Below are 22,019 nucleotides of genomic sequence, written 5' to 3' on the forward strand. Positions count from 1 at the left end.
AAACTAGATAGCATGGTAAGCAGCAGTACTGGTTGGGGTTTCTTGCAAGAATCGTAGCAGAGAGATGTTTTAAAAAAGCAAGCAGAATAATTTTGCCTTTCCAGGGAAAACCTGCCAAGCATGTGGCAGTCCTGGATAAAGTTTTAAGGGTTGTCACAAAATTAAGAGAAAGAAACCACAGTCTCAGGTTCAAGAAATAGGAGTCAACCTCACTACGTTTCCAAAAGATCACAGCTAGGGCAGTGGCACATCCGCAGGGTTTTGACAGTGTGGGAGAGCAGGTTGGCCAAGGACTGAGAGCCAGCAGTGGGCTGGAAAGGAATAATGCAATTAAGGCAATGGGCAAAACAGGTGTTTGTGACAGCCATGCAAGGCATTTATCAAAGGCAAAAGTGAGGCTGTTTCTGCAACTGATGCCAGGAATTCAGAGCACCTGGACTGAGAATTTTAGCTGTGGGTTTGGACAGGACAAGCAATGTTTTGGGACAGTCAAGCATTAACTGTAAGTACCAAGTAAGAGGCTTACTTGCTTAAGGCAAGTATTTCGGCAATTCCAGCATGCTCAGTTCTGGTAGTCTAAACAGTACAAAAATACCTGCTGACAAAGGCAGTACTCCAGGTTTCTGTAACTGAGGCCAAAGGGACAAGACCAAGAACAGCATGAAAGAGTAGGGTGTGTGGCAAATCAGAAGTACCTACTGGTAGCCAAAGGTTGTCCAGACATTTGAGTGACTCTGCTGGCTGGCCTCAGGCGGCAGCCATCTAACTTTTTAATAGTTTCCATGCCAAGTAACAAGTCATGGGTGAACATTAGTCATGATTCAGGGAACCAGAAAGCTATTATTTGAGTTACAAACTGTGTTTGGAAAACTAGGGCTAGGGACTTCGCACACAACTCATTTATGTGAGCAAATGTATCCATAAGCACAGAAATACAAAAGGCCACTTGCACACACGAGCAAAATCCTTATCACACTGACATCCAGCAAGTTTCTCCTGCACATTTCAGCTATGAACTCTCCAATTTCAGACTGCAGAAACTTCAAATCTCTATGCAGGTTGGTTGTACTTCCCCTGCTGTATATTGCTCACCATTTCACCAACTCCTGAATTTAAAAAGTCAATTTCACTCTAGATCCTGCCATACCTAGGATCACTGAAAGCCACTGTTAAAGACCATCTAATATAAATGCTGATCAATGGAAACAAAGGCTTAAAAACTGCACCAGTCTAATCTGCATTAATAGTAAGTGTCTGGCAAACTCAGAACTTTAAGATGTACGCTCTGTAAAAGCGATAACCGGCCTTACCTTTGACCAGTAATCACAGTCATCAGCCACAACAGAAAAAAAAAACCATGATTGCTCATGATGACTCTTCAGTCAACCTCCCCTTTTACTTAAAAAAAGGTATTTCCTTTATTAGTCAAGGGAGAATTACCTGAGACATCCCTACAGAAAGGCAGTTGGCCATAAGACCTTTTGAAGTACTATTACGTATCTGCAGCTAGGCAATCCAATTGCCCCATAAGCATCCTCATAGATTTTTGCACAAGATTGCCTCCTGTCTCATCAGTGGAGCAGTTTTGGAGTACCACAAGATGACGTAGTCAGAACAAGAAAAGCAGCTGGAAGGGTACTTGTACATGAAGGTATGGGATGCCTGAGGAAAGGATACGGTAAAGCACCAAGTGTAGAACATGGTTTCCTTACAAGATATCAAGACATGGACTTAGGGAGAATATGTAATTAAAAATGTTTTTCAGAAAGCAGACTGTACGTGGGTGTCAGACACTCAGGGTAACACTCTTGTGCCATTAGTTCTGTGCAGTTTTAAAGAAATCATTCCTGTGTCTCAATTTCCTTATCAGAATGGGTCAGAAGCCTTTTTTTGTTCTTTATTTCCTTATAGCCTATTGTAAGGCATATTATTTTGAGAAAATTTTGGTTCCAAATCAATCTTTCTTTCAAAATTGAACACGAGTAGGTAAGTCTCTCTTCAGTGAAATTTTACCTCTATCTTTTAACTATAACCTCTCCCAGTATTATTTGCAACCTAGTAATTACATAGCCTTCTGTTAACAGTAACCAGATGTAGCTTTTCAATATTGCTTCTTTCTCCTTTTTTTTTTTTTTTTTTTTTTGTTTCAAACTGAGCAGGCAAAAATTTTCAAGTCACATTTGACCTTAAAATGTTTTTACATATTAAACTGCTATAAAAATACAAAAACCTGCTTGTGGATGATAGACAAATTTAATATCATTCCCGCAGCACTCAGTGGTCTTGTTCAAAGATACCTAGATTCCTCCTTTAAATACTTCCAGCTTTTTGAATTGAGTTCGTAACTTTGAATCTTGCTACAATAAGGTTAACATAAAAAATTATTTTCAAAGTTAGAACATAAAGAGATCTCATAGTTTTGAGCTTTCTTTGCAAGCAGAAAGGCTTGAAACCTACATTGTAGCAGATGACACTATGCACGCTTCTGAATTTCCAGTAGCAAGTGCCCTATGAAAAGCACACAGTGTCAACACAATGGAGTCATTAGAGTTGGCAACAGGAAGAGTTACTTTTTCCCCCAGAGGAGCATTCTTTACCCTACAGCAATATTTAACTGTTTGGGCATGACCCCAGAGGGATGATGTGACATTAATGAAATTGGCAACAGGACATCCTTTGAAGCATGAGTGTCTGATAGAGGCTAATACAGGGACAAAGGCAGCAGAGGCTCAGGTTCAGAATCCCTGTCTCACTTTGGTTTTATTACAGTGAATTATTTAAAAGTTAATACTCAAGTGGCTAACATGTAGAAGGTCGTATCCTAAAGGAGAAGCAGGCGTGATTAGGTAGCCCTACACCCTCATATCAGCACCTCATCTGCATTTTTGTTTTGCACCAACACAGATGTAAGCATGAGGACTGCAGGGGAGTAGCGCAGGCTGAGAAGCGTAACAAGGGTGAGAGCAAGGCTCCCTTCTCTAAGCTTAGTATTTGGTAAGTTTTGACCCAATCCCTACTTCAAGGGAGTCCTTCCAACTTCCATTTGCTTGAGAAAGATTTCTGAATGCTTAATTTCTGTTTGACTTCCTGGGGTAGAAAGCTTCTTACAGTTTTAATGCACTGAAATGTAAGTGGTTTATGGTGATGAAATTTCAAATTTTTTCTTAAAACAAATCTGAAAAGTGATTAATCTTCATATACAATTCAAGTTTGGTTTTGAAGAACTATTAGTGCCATAAAACAACTTGATCCAATTACAGCTATTAGGCATTTCAATTTAGCATGTATTCAACATTTTATCTGCCTTTACCATAAGGCATTATTTCAATTTCCTACTTAGCTGCCATTTTAAAAATTGCTGCAATTCCACCTGCCTCCTATTTGAAAAAAAGATTATAACAAATTCAAAGGCCAACTTCAGGGCTTTTAAGGCAGCTTCCAAGCTTCCTCCTCCTTCTCCCCGCTCTTAAACTGAGGATTTTCTGTATGAGTAATTGTATTTGACCTATTTATTTGCTGGCACACTACTTTTTTTTTTTTTTCCCTTTCACAAAAGAAGGGGAAGAGAAGGAAGGAAATGTTAAAGTAGCCTCTGCCTAATAATTTTAAACCAAGCTCTACACAGGAGAGTAGGCTCTCACATGATGACACTTACTCTTATTTACCAAGAATGACTTCAGCTACATTCCCCTATCCCCAGAGGGTGACAGCTGAGCAACTACTTAACAGACTGGCAAAAATGCTTGCCTGTGTGTTTCTTGGAGTCATCTACACATAATATTTGTGTTGCAAGGGAAAGCCTTCTCACTAGCAAATCAACTTTAAAAGCCCTCCTGATTTTGACTGATGCTAGCCTTGGCTTCACAGGCATGTATGTTGAAAACAAACAAACAAACAACCCCTTTACTCCTTTTGGAGACTTCGCCTGTATCTGTCCCCACAAAGGGAATGGGTAGGGAGGGGAGCAGCTGGGGCAGCTTGGGGCTGCCATAGAGCTTTCAGGCCGAAGGAGAGAGCACCACTGTGATCCTAGGATGCTCTACAGAAGCTTTTCTACCAATAAGTTGCTGGAGGGGGAAACAGCACTGCCTTCCAAGGAGGTGTTTCCCATCAGGGAGGAAACCTGCTATAGAGAGCAGCTGCTTACCATCACTGCCACCCTCATCCTCATCACCCCCCACACACAAAAATTGCTGCATGCATGCATGAGAGGGGGCCATGTAGAGCCCTTTTCCATGCCCCAAGCATAGGCATCTGCTTTTGCATCCCCTCTACACAGCCATAAGAAGCATCAGAGACACACACAAAGAAAATGAGCTGTAGGTATGCATAGGAGGTGTTTCTGCATTTGCTCAGATAGCAGATGTACAGAAGACAACAGTATTTACTCTGAGGATTACCCACTTTTTTTTTTTTTTAAATTCTGAGAGACTGTGTTTTTATTTACACTTCTTATACAAAACAATTCAGGATCGTCTCTTAAAATATACTGCATATTTTACTGACATTTTTCCTAGGATGAGTATTTCATTAAATAAATAAAAGCAGAAACAGGCTATAGTCTAGCCTGTATCTTTAATTTCTCTTCCTTGTATTTTTCCTTTGTTTTTTTTATCAAATCCTGCACCAGAACACAACAGAGTCCCATTAACAGCAACAAATTGTCACCTACAGACTTCAAAGTGTTGCATAATTTTTATTTAATACTTAAATGTCAAAGTATGTGTTGTGCTGTATTTTATTGACAGCTGCCACAGCAGAAGACATTCAAGGACTTGCATGTTAGTCAAATGGACAATTGCTCTAGGCAGAACTCAGACTTCTTTTCCTCTAGAAGAAGATGGTTTCTAAGGTCTTATCAGACATGTTGCTGTTCAACTTGGGGTGAAAACTTTGGTCAAGAATATAAGACTTAACAGAGTCTGAAGCATCTTCTAAGACCACTCTGGACAAGAAAAAGTTTGTAATTCAATTTATTGTATGTTTCCCCCAAATTTCTATGTTCAAGAGGCAACTTGGATTCTCAGCATCATCCGTGATTTGTGCTGACTTCCAACAGGACCTGATCTAGTTTAAGTTGTTTTGGTTTGATTTTCTTGTAACATTGCTAGCTACATCTAGGTTTGCAGACAAAGCAAGCTACTTCCTTCAGAACTATGAAGCGTGTCACAATCTTGAAACCCAAGTAATATGATGGCTAAAACATTTAATTATGCCATTCATTACCTCAGCCCACTCTTCTCAACCGTGTGTCCAGTCACCAGTCAACACTGATGAAAGTGTCAAATGCATGACAGCCATCTTGAACTATATAGCCGAGGCCTGGCTGGCAGCTTATTTCATTTGTGTAACATGTCTACGTAGAAAATACCAACATTATTTTTCTACTAAGTGTTTCATGTCTTCCACAGTCGTAAAACAGACAGGCAAATCACTCAAAGAAACAATAGCAAGATATAATTTGTAACTGACTTGTAATGAGTTGAAAATTTGGTCATTACTGGAAGCTATTTTACCTCTGAGCAGACCAAGTTTTTAATATAGAGTTAAACCACTAACAGTTAAAAAAAACTGTTTACTAAAAATGTTCCATAAGAGCTGCCTAGAAATAGGTAAACAGGACCTCATTTCCACCCCCTAAACAAATAGAATCACATTAAAATAAAGACACCAGTACTCCTAAAAGCAAATAGTCATATTGGAAAATGCAACTGCTACACCTTAACAACTTCAGCATTTATGGATCAAGCAACCTGTTTTGAGCCTGCCCAATACAAGTAGTTCAGCAAAGAATCAACTTCAGAGACTAATAGTAATTATTCTACTTTTTAAAAGTCTTCTACAGCACTTGATCCCTGGAGCACTTAAATGCAGAAACCAATATCCTGACACTGAATTTGTGGATTCCTGTATTCTCTATTCACAGAGCTCTCTCTGAAAATGCAGAGACTGTACTGAAAAATTATCAATTTCTCTGACGCCAGTGTTTCTATTTTACAGAAATTCAGGGCATGTCTTTCAGGCTTCTACATAGGATTGCGCTTCATCCAGTCTGGCTTAAATTATTAGTGTAAAACAACCCTAAGAGTTACAGGTTTAGTACAGGTTTAGCTACAAACAAAACAAAAAATCAGGTAGTCCAAAGCTGTCATGGTATAGAGCTGCTTTCTAACTTGTGTTGGAATTAGACTCCTCTGGGCATTTGGAGGGTTACTACGAACAGGAGGTACCTTGGCACTCTTTTGTGTTGAGTAATTCTGAAAGATCTGTTCCTCAAGAGCTCAGCAATTCAAAGGGCACATGATGGGTTTATCTAGCTGCACAACTGACTGACCAGAGCACATCAAGCTTTAGATACACAGGTATTGAATAAAAGCTTTTTAATGCCATTCAAGGGAAGATTGTTGTGAACTGAATATACCTGGAAGGTCTGCTCCAGGGGTATACAAAGGTTTTTTTTATAAAAAGATGTCCAGGGAACAAAGGGTGTTGCATTAATTAACTTCAACTATCACCATTTCGAGGGAGGTAGACATTAATTTATGAAGGCTTTTGTTTAGAAAAAAGGAAAATGAGGCTGTCCAAAAGCACAAATGGGGGTGAGACATCAAATGCCACCAAGATTTAAATGCCAACTAGCTGACCCCCTTTCTCCTGACCACCCTCTAAAAAAACCCAATAAAAACCCCACCCCACCAGCCAGTTTCTCCATAACAGATGACTTAACTTTTCTCAATAACGAAAGAAATAAAGGGAATGGCAGAGTCAATTTAAATCAGAGAGGAAGGAGTGATAATTTTAAAAGTCAGTCACGGCTTTTTTGACAAGTCATTAGCCTAAGACCATGAACCATTATTTCCAGACACTATGACTACCACTGACAGTCACAAGGTTTTGGCAAACATTGCTCAAAAAACCATCACTGCAAAACAATCCATTTTGTTCTTGAAATGTTTGTACACGAGAGCGTATCAAACCCATAATCCTTACTACCATAAATGAACTAAACATTTTAATGTCAGTAGCATTCTGCCCCAACCCTATCTGCTGGTCTGTGTGAGAGTCCTCAGGTATCCAGGTATTCTTACCTTTACGCCATGGCCAACATCATCCAGCACCGTGTAGTCTATAGGTTTTCGAATATACCTTACAGGACGTTCCATGTTCGCTGGTGCTATAATTTTGTGAGTTCTCGATGTGTTCTTATTGGTCGTCAAAATGCCTATCTCTCTGCGAGCGACCTTTTCTTTATGGATGTCCACAGTCTAGATTAAAAACAAGAAAGTATGGGTTTCTTTAAGCATTTGCTGTTTTCTTTACAGAGCTATCTACATGTTTAGGCTTCACTATTAGACAGAGTCTGAACCAAGATAATGCTGCTGGAAGGATGCCAGTTTATTGACGAAATGAGTTTAATCTACATGAACATTGTTTGAAAATTACACTTTAATGAAATAACCAATATTAATAATAAAATTACAACTATATGTTATGGCTTTGACACTCTAAAGACACTATGCAGATACAGTCCTTGCAGATTAACCCTCAACATTCTTATAACTGACACTACTAATAAATTACTCCAACTTCACAGCCGGGAAACCAGGACAGACAAGCTAAGCAATTTGCCTGCAGCCCCAGAGGGGGACTTAGCTTGGGAAGTCTGTGCAGTAATTTCTTTCAGCAAAGCCATCAGTGCATATCAAGAGTAAGAGTCTGCATAGAAAAGGAACAATTTCAGCACTGAGGCTAGTTTCAGTCATACTGTTTATAGAAGCTTTACTAAAAGAATAAAACAGAGCCTTAAAGATGCAAGTAAAGGAATATAAAATATGCTGAGCTCCATCATTTTATCAGGAAATACCTAAAGAGACAAAGAAAGGTCAGTCCAGTAGTCCGTGAAGGATCAAACTAAGCTTCACATAACAGACAAATGCTTCTACACGCAATATAACCACCACTTAAACCCTAGCTGAAGGAGAACAAGTACAAATCAAGCATCAGATACCACAGAAGTCCCACCTCTAGGAAGCCTATTTCAAGATTCAGGGATTGAATTTACTCATTTAAGTACCTACTAGAACCTCAGGATCTCATTGCAGGAGATGGTATCTAACAAAAAACACCATTCTGAGTGACTTTGAACAAAACCTATCAAGCCACCACTTTTTCCACTAAGAAAAGTAATTCTCAGTCTGTAAGCATCAGTTCCCTCCTGGAAAGACTCACAGAAACAGAAAGTCAAGGTTCAGAAAGAAAGAAAAATCCTTGTCCGTCAGTACTTGTTTGGGTATGTCTCTAGAAATGGCCTAATCTAAAAATGGATATTGTGATGTGCAAGGCTTTGTTTAGTGAAGCAGAGTCAAAGATGACGCACAAAATTAGTTTATATTTCATTCTACTTCTATACGAGACAAGATGAAAAGAGCAAGGTAAGCATCCAGGAAATGACTATTTCTAGGAAGGCCAACATTCAGTGTTCAGAGTTCACGATGAAATGCCTTCAATTGAACTGATTTTTCATTAACTGGAACACAAGCTCAAACCATCTTAAATTCTCCTAAGCACAGAAAGAAATAAAATCCTCCTTAACAGCTTTGATACATGGCATTGCAGATTACAAGTGGGAACACAAGTGGAGAAGCACCTAAAAGCAGTGATACCAAGCAAGCTTGTTTTCACAGCTTAAAGCTAAAAAAACGGCAACTTGTAACATCACAAAAGGTTCTTTTACTTTGGAAGCACAAGAAATCTCAATAGAAATAAGAGTTGTGATTTTCCAGAGCAATGCAAGACATTAAATGTGTATGTCTGCATTAGCTTATTTGGAATAAGTTAATTAAATATCCCAATCAAGCTTTGGAGCAAGCTTTATTGTTCCAAATGCTCATGGTCTGAAAAATCCCAAACTCAGGAATAAAAAGCACCTTTTCAAATGAGACAATCCTGTACATCAAGCATTTACCACTATGTCAGTTATCAGGTATCAGCCATTGCACCTCTATTTGCTCTGCCAGGCAATTTCACAGACAACAAAGCAAAGAGTTAAGAACAAGACTACCCATATTTCTTCAACTGCAGCTATTATTTGTTCTTCTCCTTTTAGAGACTAAAATATATATGTTGGTTCTGCCTTTTAGTTTGGTTTCAGTGAGATCAAGAAACATTATCCGAGTGCTGTGCTACCTGTTCTTAGATCATGTCTCTTCTAATTCCTTTGTACAACCTGAACCCTTTTGTTCAATGATAATACCAGGTCTCAAACTATCTTACAGAACTCTTTAATAATATGCAACTCTTTGTATTTTGTAATACATGAGGACTGCATAGGTGATAAAAAACTTCAGAGTCACCTAAACAACATAGCAATATAGGAGGCTGAGGAGAATGGCAATTTAAGGGACATACTACAATGTTTTAAAAGAGGGTATTTTAAAACACTACTACGCCCCTTGAAATAAATCCATGCTTCTAATTCATTCTCATGAACAGAATCTGTTGTTACTAATAAATTCATTTTTTGTTCAGTGGACAGACAAAAAAGCATCTTTACACTAAGAGTTCTCTTAACATTGATGTCAAAAGCAAAAAGAGACAAAACAAAGCCCTTCACAGTACAAAAAGATGTATCTTCTCCTAGCAGGTAGTCCATGAAGACCAACTTTTCCTCCCGGCAATGAACAATGAAAATTCCATAAATTACTAGAGCAGAGGATAAGAAATTCCAGGAACAGATGCTGTACTATACATGCTTTGGAAAATGACTTATCTTGCAACCAATTCTTGTTAATGGAAAAACCTTCAGAAAAGAGCATATATTAATTATATCAGACAGCTTATCCAAAATTAAATACATAGCAGCGATTTGTGAAGTCTTTCCACAGATTTCAGTAATGTAAACCAAGCAAAGAGAAGATTATCTGTATCCCAGTGGAGGACCAGCAACTTAGGGCACATATGTAAGTCTTCAACAGCATGCAGGTATGCCTGTGCAAGAGACTAATTCGCTGTTCAAAGCAAATGAGAGTGCAACTTTTACCATATCTGGTACACTGGAAAAGCAAGGTGGTATTTTGCCCCTATGCAAAGCAAAAGCTCCCAGCATATGCTTTGCCAGGAGCAATATGCTGCCCATCAGCTACTAGACAGCATCTTGCTTCTTCAAGAAGAAATTATTTTTTTCTAGATCTATAAACACTGCATGTTATTGTTATGTGATTATTATGCAAAACAAAGCACCTAACAGTTGTTCATTTTTGTATTTTTATTTATATCTATTTGCTTGATGTTAATGTGGAAGTTTGTTTAGTCATAGGCAATGTTTTTCACTTCCAAAAGAGGAAAAACCCCAAATACAAGCAATTTTTAGCAAGATAGCATAGCTATCCAGCCAGACAACACTTCATTCCCAAGAGGGACAAGCCACATATACCAGGTAACAGCCAAACTAGACCATTCTCAAAGCTCTGGCCACACTTGGCACCTGTAGCTATGAGTAAGTGTCCGCTTTGATAAGGTAACAAGACAGCTGAACAGTAGTTAGTTTGTGATTTCATGCACAAAACCTACTTTTAAACATCAAAGATGGAGAGGAGCAAACTGGCTTGGGTTAATAAGGGCTAGCAAACAGTCAGACCAACTTTAAGTATGCTTGGCCTATGCTGAAACATAAATATGTAGCATAATTTAAAATCTGGTGAATAGGGATGGGATTCTCACTCCTAGACAACATAATCCAGCAAGAAGTCATCCAGCATTGTACTGATTTAGGGAAGAGGGAGAAGATAGCCCTTCCAAAAGCACAAAATGTTTCCTTTGGGAAGCAAATTTTAAGTAAACCATCAAACCAACCCCTTTGCCATTATAACTGGGTGCTAGGGACCATGCCAGCTAATCCCAGAAGCAAAGTTCAGCTTGGATGTTGAAGTAACTGTTAATGATTACCACCTGCCTCCACTATCTGTCTGCTTCAAACCATGTGAAAAAAAAGTTGATCAACAGGATGTAGAGTTAAAGTTTAACTGTTTGCTTCCTCAGATGTAGCCCCAAGGCCAAGTACAACACAGCAATGATACAGCAATTAGTTGTTCTTTTCTCTTTTTCTGTGCTGTAGATAGCGCTCTACCCTTATGCTACAGTGTGCAATCCCAGCACAAACACTTTACAAGAAATAGAGACTGCAGTACATTTGGCCAAGCTAATTTGAGGATATCTAAATATTTTAATAAAGCCCACATATATAGGGATATTAAAAAAAGGGAAAAAAAGGAAAAATAAAAACAACTTCAAGCCTTGACAATCTTTTTAATCCTGACCCACTGCAACTCAAATTTATGAACCAGATACTCACACAGCCACTGCTTCTCTCACTAAATGCACACACAACTGGTAAAAGGAGAGGTGGAGGGGGGCCACAAATCTCTATCAAATCAACTCAGCTAACCAGGCATCACCAACTTCAGGCTGTCCTGATGGACAAGACAACTCAGTACACTAATACCACAGATTTATGCCAAGCAAATACCCTTTAGATTTATATTAAATTAACTGATACTCCAGAAGTGCTGTGCAGGAAAACTCCACTTCAGGTTTCCTACTCTGCTCCTCCCCAGTTCCTCCAGAATGAAGCTATAACAGCACACACACACACACACCTGGCAGAGGGGACAGGAGAAGCACGGTGTGGTGCTGCACAGCTATCTTACCAGCAAGCTGGAAAAAGCTGCCAGGCTTTTAGGAAGAGTGGAGTAATGGTTAAGGGAGAGAACAGCTGCCTAGTCCTGAACAGTGAAAATGGTGGCTATCAGGTAAAAACAGTAGACAAACAGAAACTCCCAAAAGAGAGTCTAAGATACAGTGTGGGAAGCTACAAATTAAAAAAAAAAAAACAAACCCCAAACCCCCCCCCCCCCCCCCCCCGAATCAAAACACCACACACACTTTCACCCATTAATTTGAAGATGAGTGAGAAGTCATTTCAAGGGCATTTCCTTGATTTAAAAATCTAACACTCAAAACACATTAGACAAAAAAAAACCCTGAAGTTACACCACCACTTTTACTGACAGTTTTTCAGGCCATTTCATGCAATGGTTTTAAGAACTTTTGTTTTCACATCATGAACGTCCTTCAAACAAATGTCCTGTGCTGCACAGAGCTACAAGTCAGAAACTTTTCAATTTGTCCCTAGGCTCACTCAGACAAGAAGCAACGTAGGCTCAAACTCCACAGGCTTCCTCAAGCTGCTACTTTAGACAAAGCAAGGAGAAAAGGAAGGCCAAACAGCTTGTTATAAGCAACCGTCTTCCGTAATTTTGACATTGTTTTGCTTTTTCAGTTTGTGGTTCAATATAGGGTTAAGTCTGTTACTAACACTTTATTTCAAATAAGCCCTGGTTACAGGGTAATCAGCGTTACACATATCTAAATATTAGCAGAATAGATCAGAATTACTTTATACAAGCAAAACCACAGACATAAGACATTAGCCATGCATGCAGCGTGACCTGTTACCACTTCCCACCCCCATCTTCCTAGCATACTTGGTGTAATCACACTTACTGAGTCTTGGTAACCTGTTCTGCACAAAGCTGGTGCTGTACTTCCCAGAAGCAATCTGTTCCACACCTCAAGTACTGAGTGCAGTTTTGGGTGCCTCAATGCAAGAAGGACATGAAACTATTAGAGAGTGTGTCCAGAGGAGGGCGACCAAGGTGGTGAAAGGTCTTGAGTGCAAGACTTACGAGGAGCGGCCAAGGTCACTTGGTTTGTTCAGCGTGGAGAAGAGAAGGCTGAGGGGTGACCTCATCACAGTCTACAACCTCCTCAAGCAGGACAGCAGTGGGGGAGGCACTGATCTCCTCCCTCTGGTGACCAGTGATAGGACACAAGGAAATGGAATGAAGCTGCATCAGGGGAAGTTCAGACTGGACATTAGGAAAAGGTTCTTCACTGAGAGGGTGGTTGGTCACAGAAACAGGCTTCCCAGGGAAGTGGTCATGGCACCAAGCCTGTCAGAGTTCAAGGAATGTCTGGATGACACTCTTAGTCATATGGTTTTGTTTTAGGTAGTCCTGTGAGAAGCAGGGAATTGGACTCGATCCTTATGGGCCCCTTCCAACCTGAGATGATTCTATGCTAAAGCCAGCATTATTGAAAGGCAAGTTAATGGAGAGAACAGTATTTCATTCATTTTTATCTGAGAGCAGTGAAATTCCCTTAAACAAAGGGCATTGCTGGCACTATAAGAGAAAAGAATGGCATAAGAAAAAAAAAAGTAAGATTTCTAGTCAAAGACAAGCCAATTGGAACACTAGATTTGACATATCAAGTCAAGTCAGCAATCTGTCAAATATGGTATCTCCTTTCAGCAGAAACTGTGCCTGATGTTACACAAAATACTGGGCAAAGACACAGGTTTCAGACTGAACCTAGTAAATAAAACTGCAATACACGGGACAGTGAGTAGTGCAGAGAAAGGAGTTTAGTTTCCTTCCTCGACCTCCAAGACAACTGTCTGGATTCCAAGCTTATTTATTTATGTTTGAATATGAAAGGTAAGATCTGTTCTACTATTTGTAAAAATGAGCCACAGCTTCAGATTTAGTTGCTCATAGCAGTAAAAATTCATATAGTTGAATGTTACAAGCATTTAACAAACACCAATTTCTAGTAAATACACATTTTCTATTAAGAACTACAAGCTCAAACACCCAAACCATAAATCGTAGTGTTAACCAAAGGAAACGTAACACTAAGGTGCTTTCAGCATCCCTTAATAAAGAAAAAAACCCAACAATCCTTCAATCCAATTTTCCCTAAGGCTAAAATTCAATTGCCTCAACACCAGTGTCTAATATCACCTGAGAATCCTCAGAATACCCTGCCATGCCTTCTGAAGCTGCACCATGAAAGACAGGTCTCCTGTCACCTCTGAAGCATTTAGACATCTAAGTTTCACCTTGTGTGTTTGCTTTGTACATGGTGCTGGCAATGTAGGAGGCAACTGAAATAGATTTAAGAGTTGTATTTCCAGAGCTGCAAATCCAACAATGTTTTCTTGTAGGTTTATAGATAGAAGTTTCACACACATCCCCTTCAGCACAGAGAGATGTAACAATAGCAGGACAGGCTCTCCAGAAAGCTTCATCTCCTGAAGTCCTGGTAAATCCAGGCCTCTTAAGGTAAAAGGCTAGAGGAGCCAGATAAGCCATGTCTCATGTAATCTGATACGCTACCTTCCTTTTCCAGCAGAGAGGGTTCACAATCGAGAGCTTTTACAGATTAACACAATGAACTAAGGCCATCAACACAGATACAGCAACTTGCAGAGTCTATATAAAATGTTCGGCATCATCGGAGGGGGAAAGACACCAGACAGAACAAAGGAAAAATAATGAAAGAAATACCAAGTCCTATTTCCAGAGGTACCACATATACAAATGCACACATTTTTAATATATTTACATACATAAACAATTTTTTAATACATATATAAAAACACAATACTAACAATGCATTTTACTAATATCATCCAACATTGGGGGTGGTGGTGTTGAAAAGTGGTGGTTGTGTTTCTTATTTTGACAGTTTATCACTGGATTTCTTCAATTATGTCTGAATGCAGATTATATGCCAGTTTAATCCTATGGAGCTAGCCTTTGACTTAAGAATTTAAATCTTTTTCTTTATATACACTAGCAGATTTTCTCAGATTCTCCTAGCAATTGCCATCAGCATAAAGCAGATAAGATTTCAGCAAAGGTTTGAAGATATTTTAAACCTTTACATAAGTATTTTTCCTGGAATATCAGGACAGTTGGGAGGCAGGGTATCAGGGAGGGAAGTATACCATAGGCATCCCACTTAGTCAGGACAGCTTGCTTGCTATAAGGTTTTAGAAATCAGAGGCACAGAATGTAAAACAATAATGCACATAGTCCATAGTATGTCCTGCTCCAGAATTATGTTTCTTAGGCTGTACCAATTTCCATGCAAGGCATATTTAAAAAATTGATTCCTGACCAATGCAACATGTGCTTGCAAGTGTTAAAATACTCCTATATCTTAAAAAAAAAAAAAAAAAAAAAAAAGGGGGGGGGGGGGGGGGGAGAAGAGTGGGGGCTTTGATAAGCCTCATTAAAATCAAGAAGCTGAAAACAAGAGCTAGAGAAACAGGCTTAAAGCTTACTGGCCACAGACAAATAGCCTCACCTTTAGCCTCTTGCTGTTAGGAAACTGGAAGCCTTTCTTTCAAAAGGAAGACTAGGATTCACTGAGAATTGAACTCACAGACCCCATTTCCCAAACACAATCTGTGAAGTGGCACATACACCGATACAACAGCACTGAAAAGGAGAGGGAAAAGAGGTCTGTTCAGCTAAAGGATTATTTATACAGATGCTTTTCAGAGTACCCTATTGGCAAATCTAGTCACACATTCTGCTGCAGAAACTGAGCAGAAAGGGAACATGGACAAAGGGGACACGGGGCAAGGACAGACCAGAAGGGCTGGGAGCGGGTTCATGATATTCTAGGACAAGAATCAGAGCAAAGAAACCAGCCTACTCGTCCAAGAGCCAGACTTGAGTTCCTGCCTGATTTTTTTTCTTGGTGCCAACTGGAAATGGGAGGACTGCTACAGAGGACACCTGTTCATCCTTCAGACAGGACAGAAGGAAAGCAGCTTCTCACGTTGTTCTCTAATGGCTACTTCATGCAAGATGCTGAGAACATAAAATGGGGCAGCTGAAGGAAATCCTTAAGTCTCACTTGTGAAATGCCATCTTGCAGAATTAGGCTCTATAAGTGAGCAGCATCTATGGAGAGATACAAGGGCATCTCATCACACCCTCGTCCCCTGCCCCCCACCTTCCCCAACTGAAAGGAAGATGACGTCAACACAGAGCATAAGGAGGGGAGGTCTGCAGGAGTATCTTTGGGAACAGGGAGAGGGATGTGGGAAGGAAGACTGGCAGATGGCAACTGAAGGCAAATGGAGTTTAAGTCCTACAGAGGAATAGATTTTTAGCAGCCCCACACAGGCCGTCATTATGGAAAGAAAACAGTTAAGACAACAGTCCTCCCTCCTCCCCGTTGCATTGGTGAAATGCCAGAAACACTTTGCTGAAGTTCACATAAGTATAGGGGAAATGGAACTTCAAACATCTGGAGTATGGAGGTCATACAGTGCTGCAGAAGCAGCTGGCCCTGCACGCAGGAGGCGGCTGTCTGCCGGGACGTCAGTCGAATGAAGGGAAGAGGTGGGATGGGGCTGTGGCTAGGAGCAAGAGCCTGGAAAACGGCAGATTGAAGCTCTATTCCTGGCTCCGCCAGACTTCCTGTGCTACGCCAAGCAAGTAGCTTTGCTGCTTGGGCCAGTTCCTCAGAGCTGTCCGCCTGCACCAGCTATGAGAATAGACATAGACAGTGTAGGTGGGCACAGGTATAGGCAGCGCTGCCCTAGCTGTCTGCTCTGAGCACAGTGAAACACAAGGACAAACATACCCAGGATTTCTCTGTAAAACAGCTTCCACTGATGATTTTAATTGCTAGTAAAAATGCAGAAGTGAATTATGGATCACACTTTCTGTGCTTTGGCAAACCCCACCACCAATTTTAACCATTTGAGCAAGCCACATGTACATACACTTGAATAAGAACTGTGCTGTGAACATTACTCGTTTTTAAAAAAAAAAAAAAAAAAGGCAAGCACTCCAATGACCTCTGATACATGGTCACGGGGAGTACAACATGAATTTTTGCATTCTACCTAACTTTTTGTTGTTGTTGTTTTTCAAATTCAACTGCTAGTTCAATTTTCTTCAAGAGTCTGAGTATAATAAACAGGTAGAAAAAGAATGCATCACTAATGTAGATTGCTGTGGGATGACACAGAGAAGGGGAGATGGAGAGATTATTTGCAATTATCTTCTACCTGCCTCCTAAAGCCTGTGGCTTTTCAGCATCAAAAGCTGGCAGCAGGGGAGAGAGAAGTAGCTTCCATGGTGTTATTCCCTGTTCTAACACAAAATCCCCCATCACTCTAGAATACGCTTTCCAGTATTTGCTGGAGATTCAGCTGTGGCTGAACACCACACACCACTACTTCACAACCATTGTACAGATCCAGCTCTGCATCAGATCAAAACCACAGTGTGTGGCAAATTAACTATGGCTAACCATCCACTTGAGTTTCATGCTGTATGACAAACACCTTTCTGAAGGACAGTTCTCTTACTCAGTCCTCTCTCTGCCCCCGTGCTCATCTTCTCTTCATCAGGACAGGATTCTGATAAGGGAACTAGCAAGGTACATCCCCTCTCCACTGGTGAGTTGTAGATGTTCTACACAGTGAACTGAATAGACATTTCAATGATTAATTAACACCTATTGCATTGCTAATACAAGTTTCCAGAGGGAAAAAAAAAATGTAAATGGAACCAAAGACTTAATAATTATATTTGAACACAAGCCAGAAATGCAAAAATCCGCTGATTAAAAACAGTCTCTAAAATAGAAGACACTTCAAAAGAGAAGTGTTTCAAGTTTAAAATCCTAGTGATTGATTTTGACAGAATAACATTTGGGCTGTGCAGTCATAACATGTGACGCTTGCATTCAGTCTTAAAAAGCACAAAAAGCAGATAAATCCTTTTGATTATGCAAAGTCAAATCCCAACTGTATGTGTGAGTGTATTTCAGTACCTGAAATTAGATTTCAGTCATTTCAAATTTCTTTCTTGCTGGGTATTCCTCAAGATATGCACGCATATCAAAGAGTTGCAGTCAACAACTTGATGTCCGAGTGGAGACCAGTGACGAGTGGCGTTCCTCAGGGGTCGGTATTAGGACTGGCACTGTGTAACATCTTCGTCTGCGACATGGACAGCAGGATTGAGTGCACCCTCGGCAAGTTTGCCGATGACAGCAAGCTGTGTGGTGTGGTTGGCACTCTGGAGGGAAGGGTTGCCATCCACAGGGACCTGGACAGGCTTGAGAGGTGGGCTCGTATGAACCTCATGAAGTTCAACAAGGCCAAGTGCAAGGTCCTGCACATGAGTTGGGCAATCCCAAGTACAAATACAGGCTGGGCAATGAGTGGATTAACAGCAGCCCTGAGGAGAAGGACTTGGGGGTATTAGTGGGTGAAAAATTGAGTATGAGCCAGCAACGTGCGCTCGCAGCCCAGAAAGCCAATCGCGTCCTGGGCTGCGTCAAAAGAAGTGTGTCTAGCAGATCGAGAGAGGCGATTCTCCCCCTCTGCTCTGGTGAGACCCCACCGGAGTACTGTGTTCAGCTCTGGGGCCCCCAACATAACACAGATGTGGATCTGCTCAAGCAGGTCCAGAGGAGGGCCATGAAGATGATCAGGGGGCTGGAGAACCTCCCCTATGAAGACAGGCTGAAAGAGGTGAGGTTGTTCAGCCTGGAGAAGAGAAGGCTCCAGGGAGACCTTATAGCAGCCTTCCAGTACTTACAGGGAACCTAGAGGAAAGGTGGGGAGGGATTCTTTATCTGGGAGTGTAGTGATAGGACAAGGGCTAACAGTTTTAAACTGAAACAGGGTAGATTTAGATTAGATATTAGGAAAGAATTCTTTACTGTGAGGGTGGTGAGGCACTGGAACAGGTTGCCCAGAGAGGCTGTGAATGCCCCGTCCCTGGAAGCGTTCAAGGCCAGGTTGGATGAGGCTTTGAGCAACCTGATCCAGTGGAAGGTGTCCCTGCCCATGGCAGGGGGGGGGGAACTAGATGATCTTCAAGGTCCCTTCCAACCCAAACCATTTTTTGATTTTTTTTTGAGTAGGCTCCTTTTAAAAAAAAAAAAAAAAAAAAAAAAAAAAAAAAATGCTTATGCAAGCTCCCACATGAGAGTTTCAGCATTTTAAAGTGGCTGAACGAGTCCCTCTTTTTCTTACTGGAAGCAGTGCACTTGTCTAGAATTAAACAAAACATACAAATTAAATATGTTCTTGACTGAAGAAAAGCACAAGGACAGAAAGGAAAAATTAAACAGCTTCTTCAGTAGTTTGGACTCACTAAAGAACCACCATGGGAGTAGAACAAAATTGTATGTCAAACGAAAAGCATTTTGTGTGCCAAAAAAAGCAACTTCATAGGAGATGAACATGTGCAATTGCAAAGAGCACTGCAGGTGGCTGAAAAGGAAACCATCTAAAAAAAGCCTATAAAAAAATAAACTCAACAGAACAAGTTTGAACTTTCTGAAAGTTTGTCTGAGGTAAGGAACTGTTAAAGCTGGAATAACAACAAGCCAGAATGCTCCTGAACAAAAATTAAAAAAAATAAAAAGAAAAAAAGAAAAAAGAAAACCTCCAAAGCTAAACCCCTCACATTTAGTTGTAACCTGGCAGTTCAAATTGTGGGAAAGAAGGGAAAGCCCACCAAAAGCAGCGAGCTAACATAGCCTTAGCTTTAATTTATCACCTCTTTAGTGCTTTAGTTTATCACCTCTAATAGCAAAAATAAAATATTTTCCAGCAATAAAGGCTATGTTACATAGTTGGGATAGTGGATTTATTGCATCTCTCAAAATAATTATGCTAAAGAATAACAAAACTCCCACATAAAACCTATTCTGATTTGTCACATGTACTTACTTGAAAGTTTTCTGAATTAATTTTCAGGCACACACTTTTCTTAAAACAAAACAAAAAAAACCCAACAACCGACCCAAAACCAACAAAAAACATGAGCAAAAGCCACACATACACACACACACAAAAATTCCTCTCCCAAACACTTCCCTTCTCCAGGTGAATTCAGGGCCTATGAGGTGTCTAAGATTGACAGTCCTGGGACAGATTGTTTCCCTAAAACACAAAACAGGGACAATATATGTGGAAATGATGCTGAGTACCGTTTAGCCACCTGCCAACATAGTTTTGATTACAAATCATCCAAGGCATAACGTTATTTCTATACCTCTTTGATCATACCTCATTTGATGGCAGTGATATAAATAAGCTAGTGGGAAATCTACTGGTTTTCAGTTGGGTCAGCGTTGCACCAAGAGTAACTCCTGAGTATTAATTAAACAGCCATCAGATGGCTAGAAGCCACATTATCTACACCACAAACCCTCTTGGGCTTAGTGCCACAAACACAGCTTACCACACATGAAATGCCTTTTTCTCTTCTTTTGTTTCCTGAATGTTCAAAGGTTGAAGATTCATAGTTCTCTTCTGGGGAAAATGCAAAGTTCTGGATTTTTTCAAGATTTCGTACAGAGCAAGGGAGTCTCTATGGCAGACAACTTTGTTGCAACATCAACTTTGTTGCGACCTCCAACATTGGAGGTGCTACTCCAATGGGAGGATAACCAGCAATGGCCACTTTTTTTCCTCTCGTCCCCATTGCCAGTGAGTCTTCTCAGTAAAATAAGATGGCAGGAAAAACCCTTAGCCACTATAGATCCCACTTAAAAGTTTTCAGTATACTTATTCTACTCTGCAGTTAACTTACTACCCATACTACTATTTTCAGCATATTATTGCAGCAAAGAGCTCTTCCATGTCACTTAAATATCAAAAAAACTAGGACATGACAAGCTCCTTACTTTTGTTTTCAAAGACAAACACAGAACAAGACAGTTCAACTCTGACCCAGTCTCCCCTTTCACAAACCCCCTTCAGTAACCAGCTATCCCTTCTGAAGGTACGTCAACAGAGGACAAGCTTAGAAGCATCATGAACTTCACTCAGCTCAAACTTCTTCTGAAATCCCAGTTTCCACAGCATTGCACATAGAAGCCTATTAAGATATTCTAGCAAAAAAGGAGAGTTAACAAAAATTCCCTCACATGTTTCCTAAGACTGTGTTACTATTTTGGACTAAGTCATACAGACTTCTTGTAATTTGGGATATATTAAGTAAAAGCAGAAGACAGACAACCAAATCACAAGCATGTATGACGCTTACTAGTTTAGCAGGGTGGAGACGAAGGGACGGGGCAGAGATGGAACTGCTAGGGCTGCTCTACTTCTCCATTGCCTTTTTAACTTACACACACAACTAGAACAGGAAGTTGCACATTGTTTCTGTAAATGGATTTCCCTTAGCCTCCTACTCTTGGCCACGACTGATATGCAGTACTGCAGTTACATCTACTGGGAACATCCACACGGCCTCAACAGTCCTAGCAGCACTTACTCTATTTTGAGCCACAGCCTTCCCTAGCCAAAACTTTTCCAGACTAAGGCTGGACACTCTGGCAAAGGACCCTGGCCCAAGAAGAAACCACACCACCAGTCAACCCCTCCTCCAGGACCATCTCAGACTTGTACATGCATGCACCCAGCAGCGAGTTCTTGGCTCAATCCTGTGCAAGTGCACCTGAACACAAACGCTCCAGCCTGATGGCAGGCTGAAAGGCAGTACAAGTCTTGAAGAGCAGCCTTGTGCATAGGCACAGAGAGGAGGACATCAGTACATCCCCGCTGCTGAATGCGTTCTCACTACCATTACAGTAAATTCATTAGTCAGACTGATCATGCATTCAGAAATTAGACATTTCCGCTGTGCAGTTATTAGTGCAATGATTAAACTTGATTGCAAACGCTTGGGGAGAAGAGCATCAGCCATTGGGGATTGACATACAGAACGAAGCCTGTAGAAAGAGGCAGCCAGAAGTCTGTGGTTTTCAAGATCTTGTCTCCATCATAATTGAGTCCACAATTGGTGGGGGCGGGGGGGAGCAGAGAACAAAACACTGTCTGGCACTAGAGAACGGCAGGAAAAAAAGAGACTGGCCATCTTTTAATCTCACTCAAGGCAAAAGTTAGACATACACTACACAAATACTGACCAATGAAGTGTTTAAAGCTAACTGAGAAAGGTACACTGGTGCCCTGGGAAAGGTGCTCCAAACACGGTGGTGGGTTACAAGCCTCTGAACTGCACCACAGCATTTCAACAGAAGGCCTTACAGCTCCACGATAACAACCACGATGGACTCATGCATGACTGGCCACTGACCTGTGCAATATTGGACAGCTA

The 22,019-nt window shown here is 40.6% G+C and overlaps 1 protein-coding gene across 7 annotated transcripts in view; it reads right to left on the reverse strand.

The window, feature by feature from the left end:
- ABI1 (abl-interactor 1) overlaps window positions 1-22,019 on the reverse strand; it is an 84,530-nt gene that overhangs the window by 22,858 nt on the left and 39,653 nt on the right. For all 7 annotated transcript variants that reach the window (XM_010583088.1, XM_010582922.1, XM_010582843.1 and 4 more), the window contains exon 3: window positions 7,089-7,265. In XM_010583088.1, coding sequence (XP_010581390.1) covers window positions 7,089-7,265 — 177 coding nt within the window. The remainder of the gene's footprint in view (window positions 1-7,088; window positions 7,266-22,019) is intronic.

Source organism: Haliaeetus leucocephalus, unplaced genomic scaffold, assembly GCF_000737465.1.
Source record: "Haliaeetus leucocephalus isolate CR32 unplaced genomic scaffold, Haliaeetus_leucocephalus-4.0 Scaffold0, whole genome shotgun sequence".
NCBI classification, from domain to species: Eukaryota; Metazoa; Chordata; class Aves; order Accipitriformes; family Accipitridae; genus Haliaeetus; species Haliaeetus leucocephalus.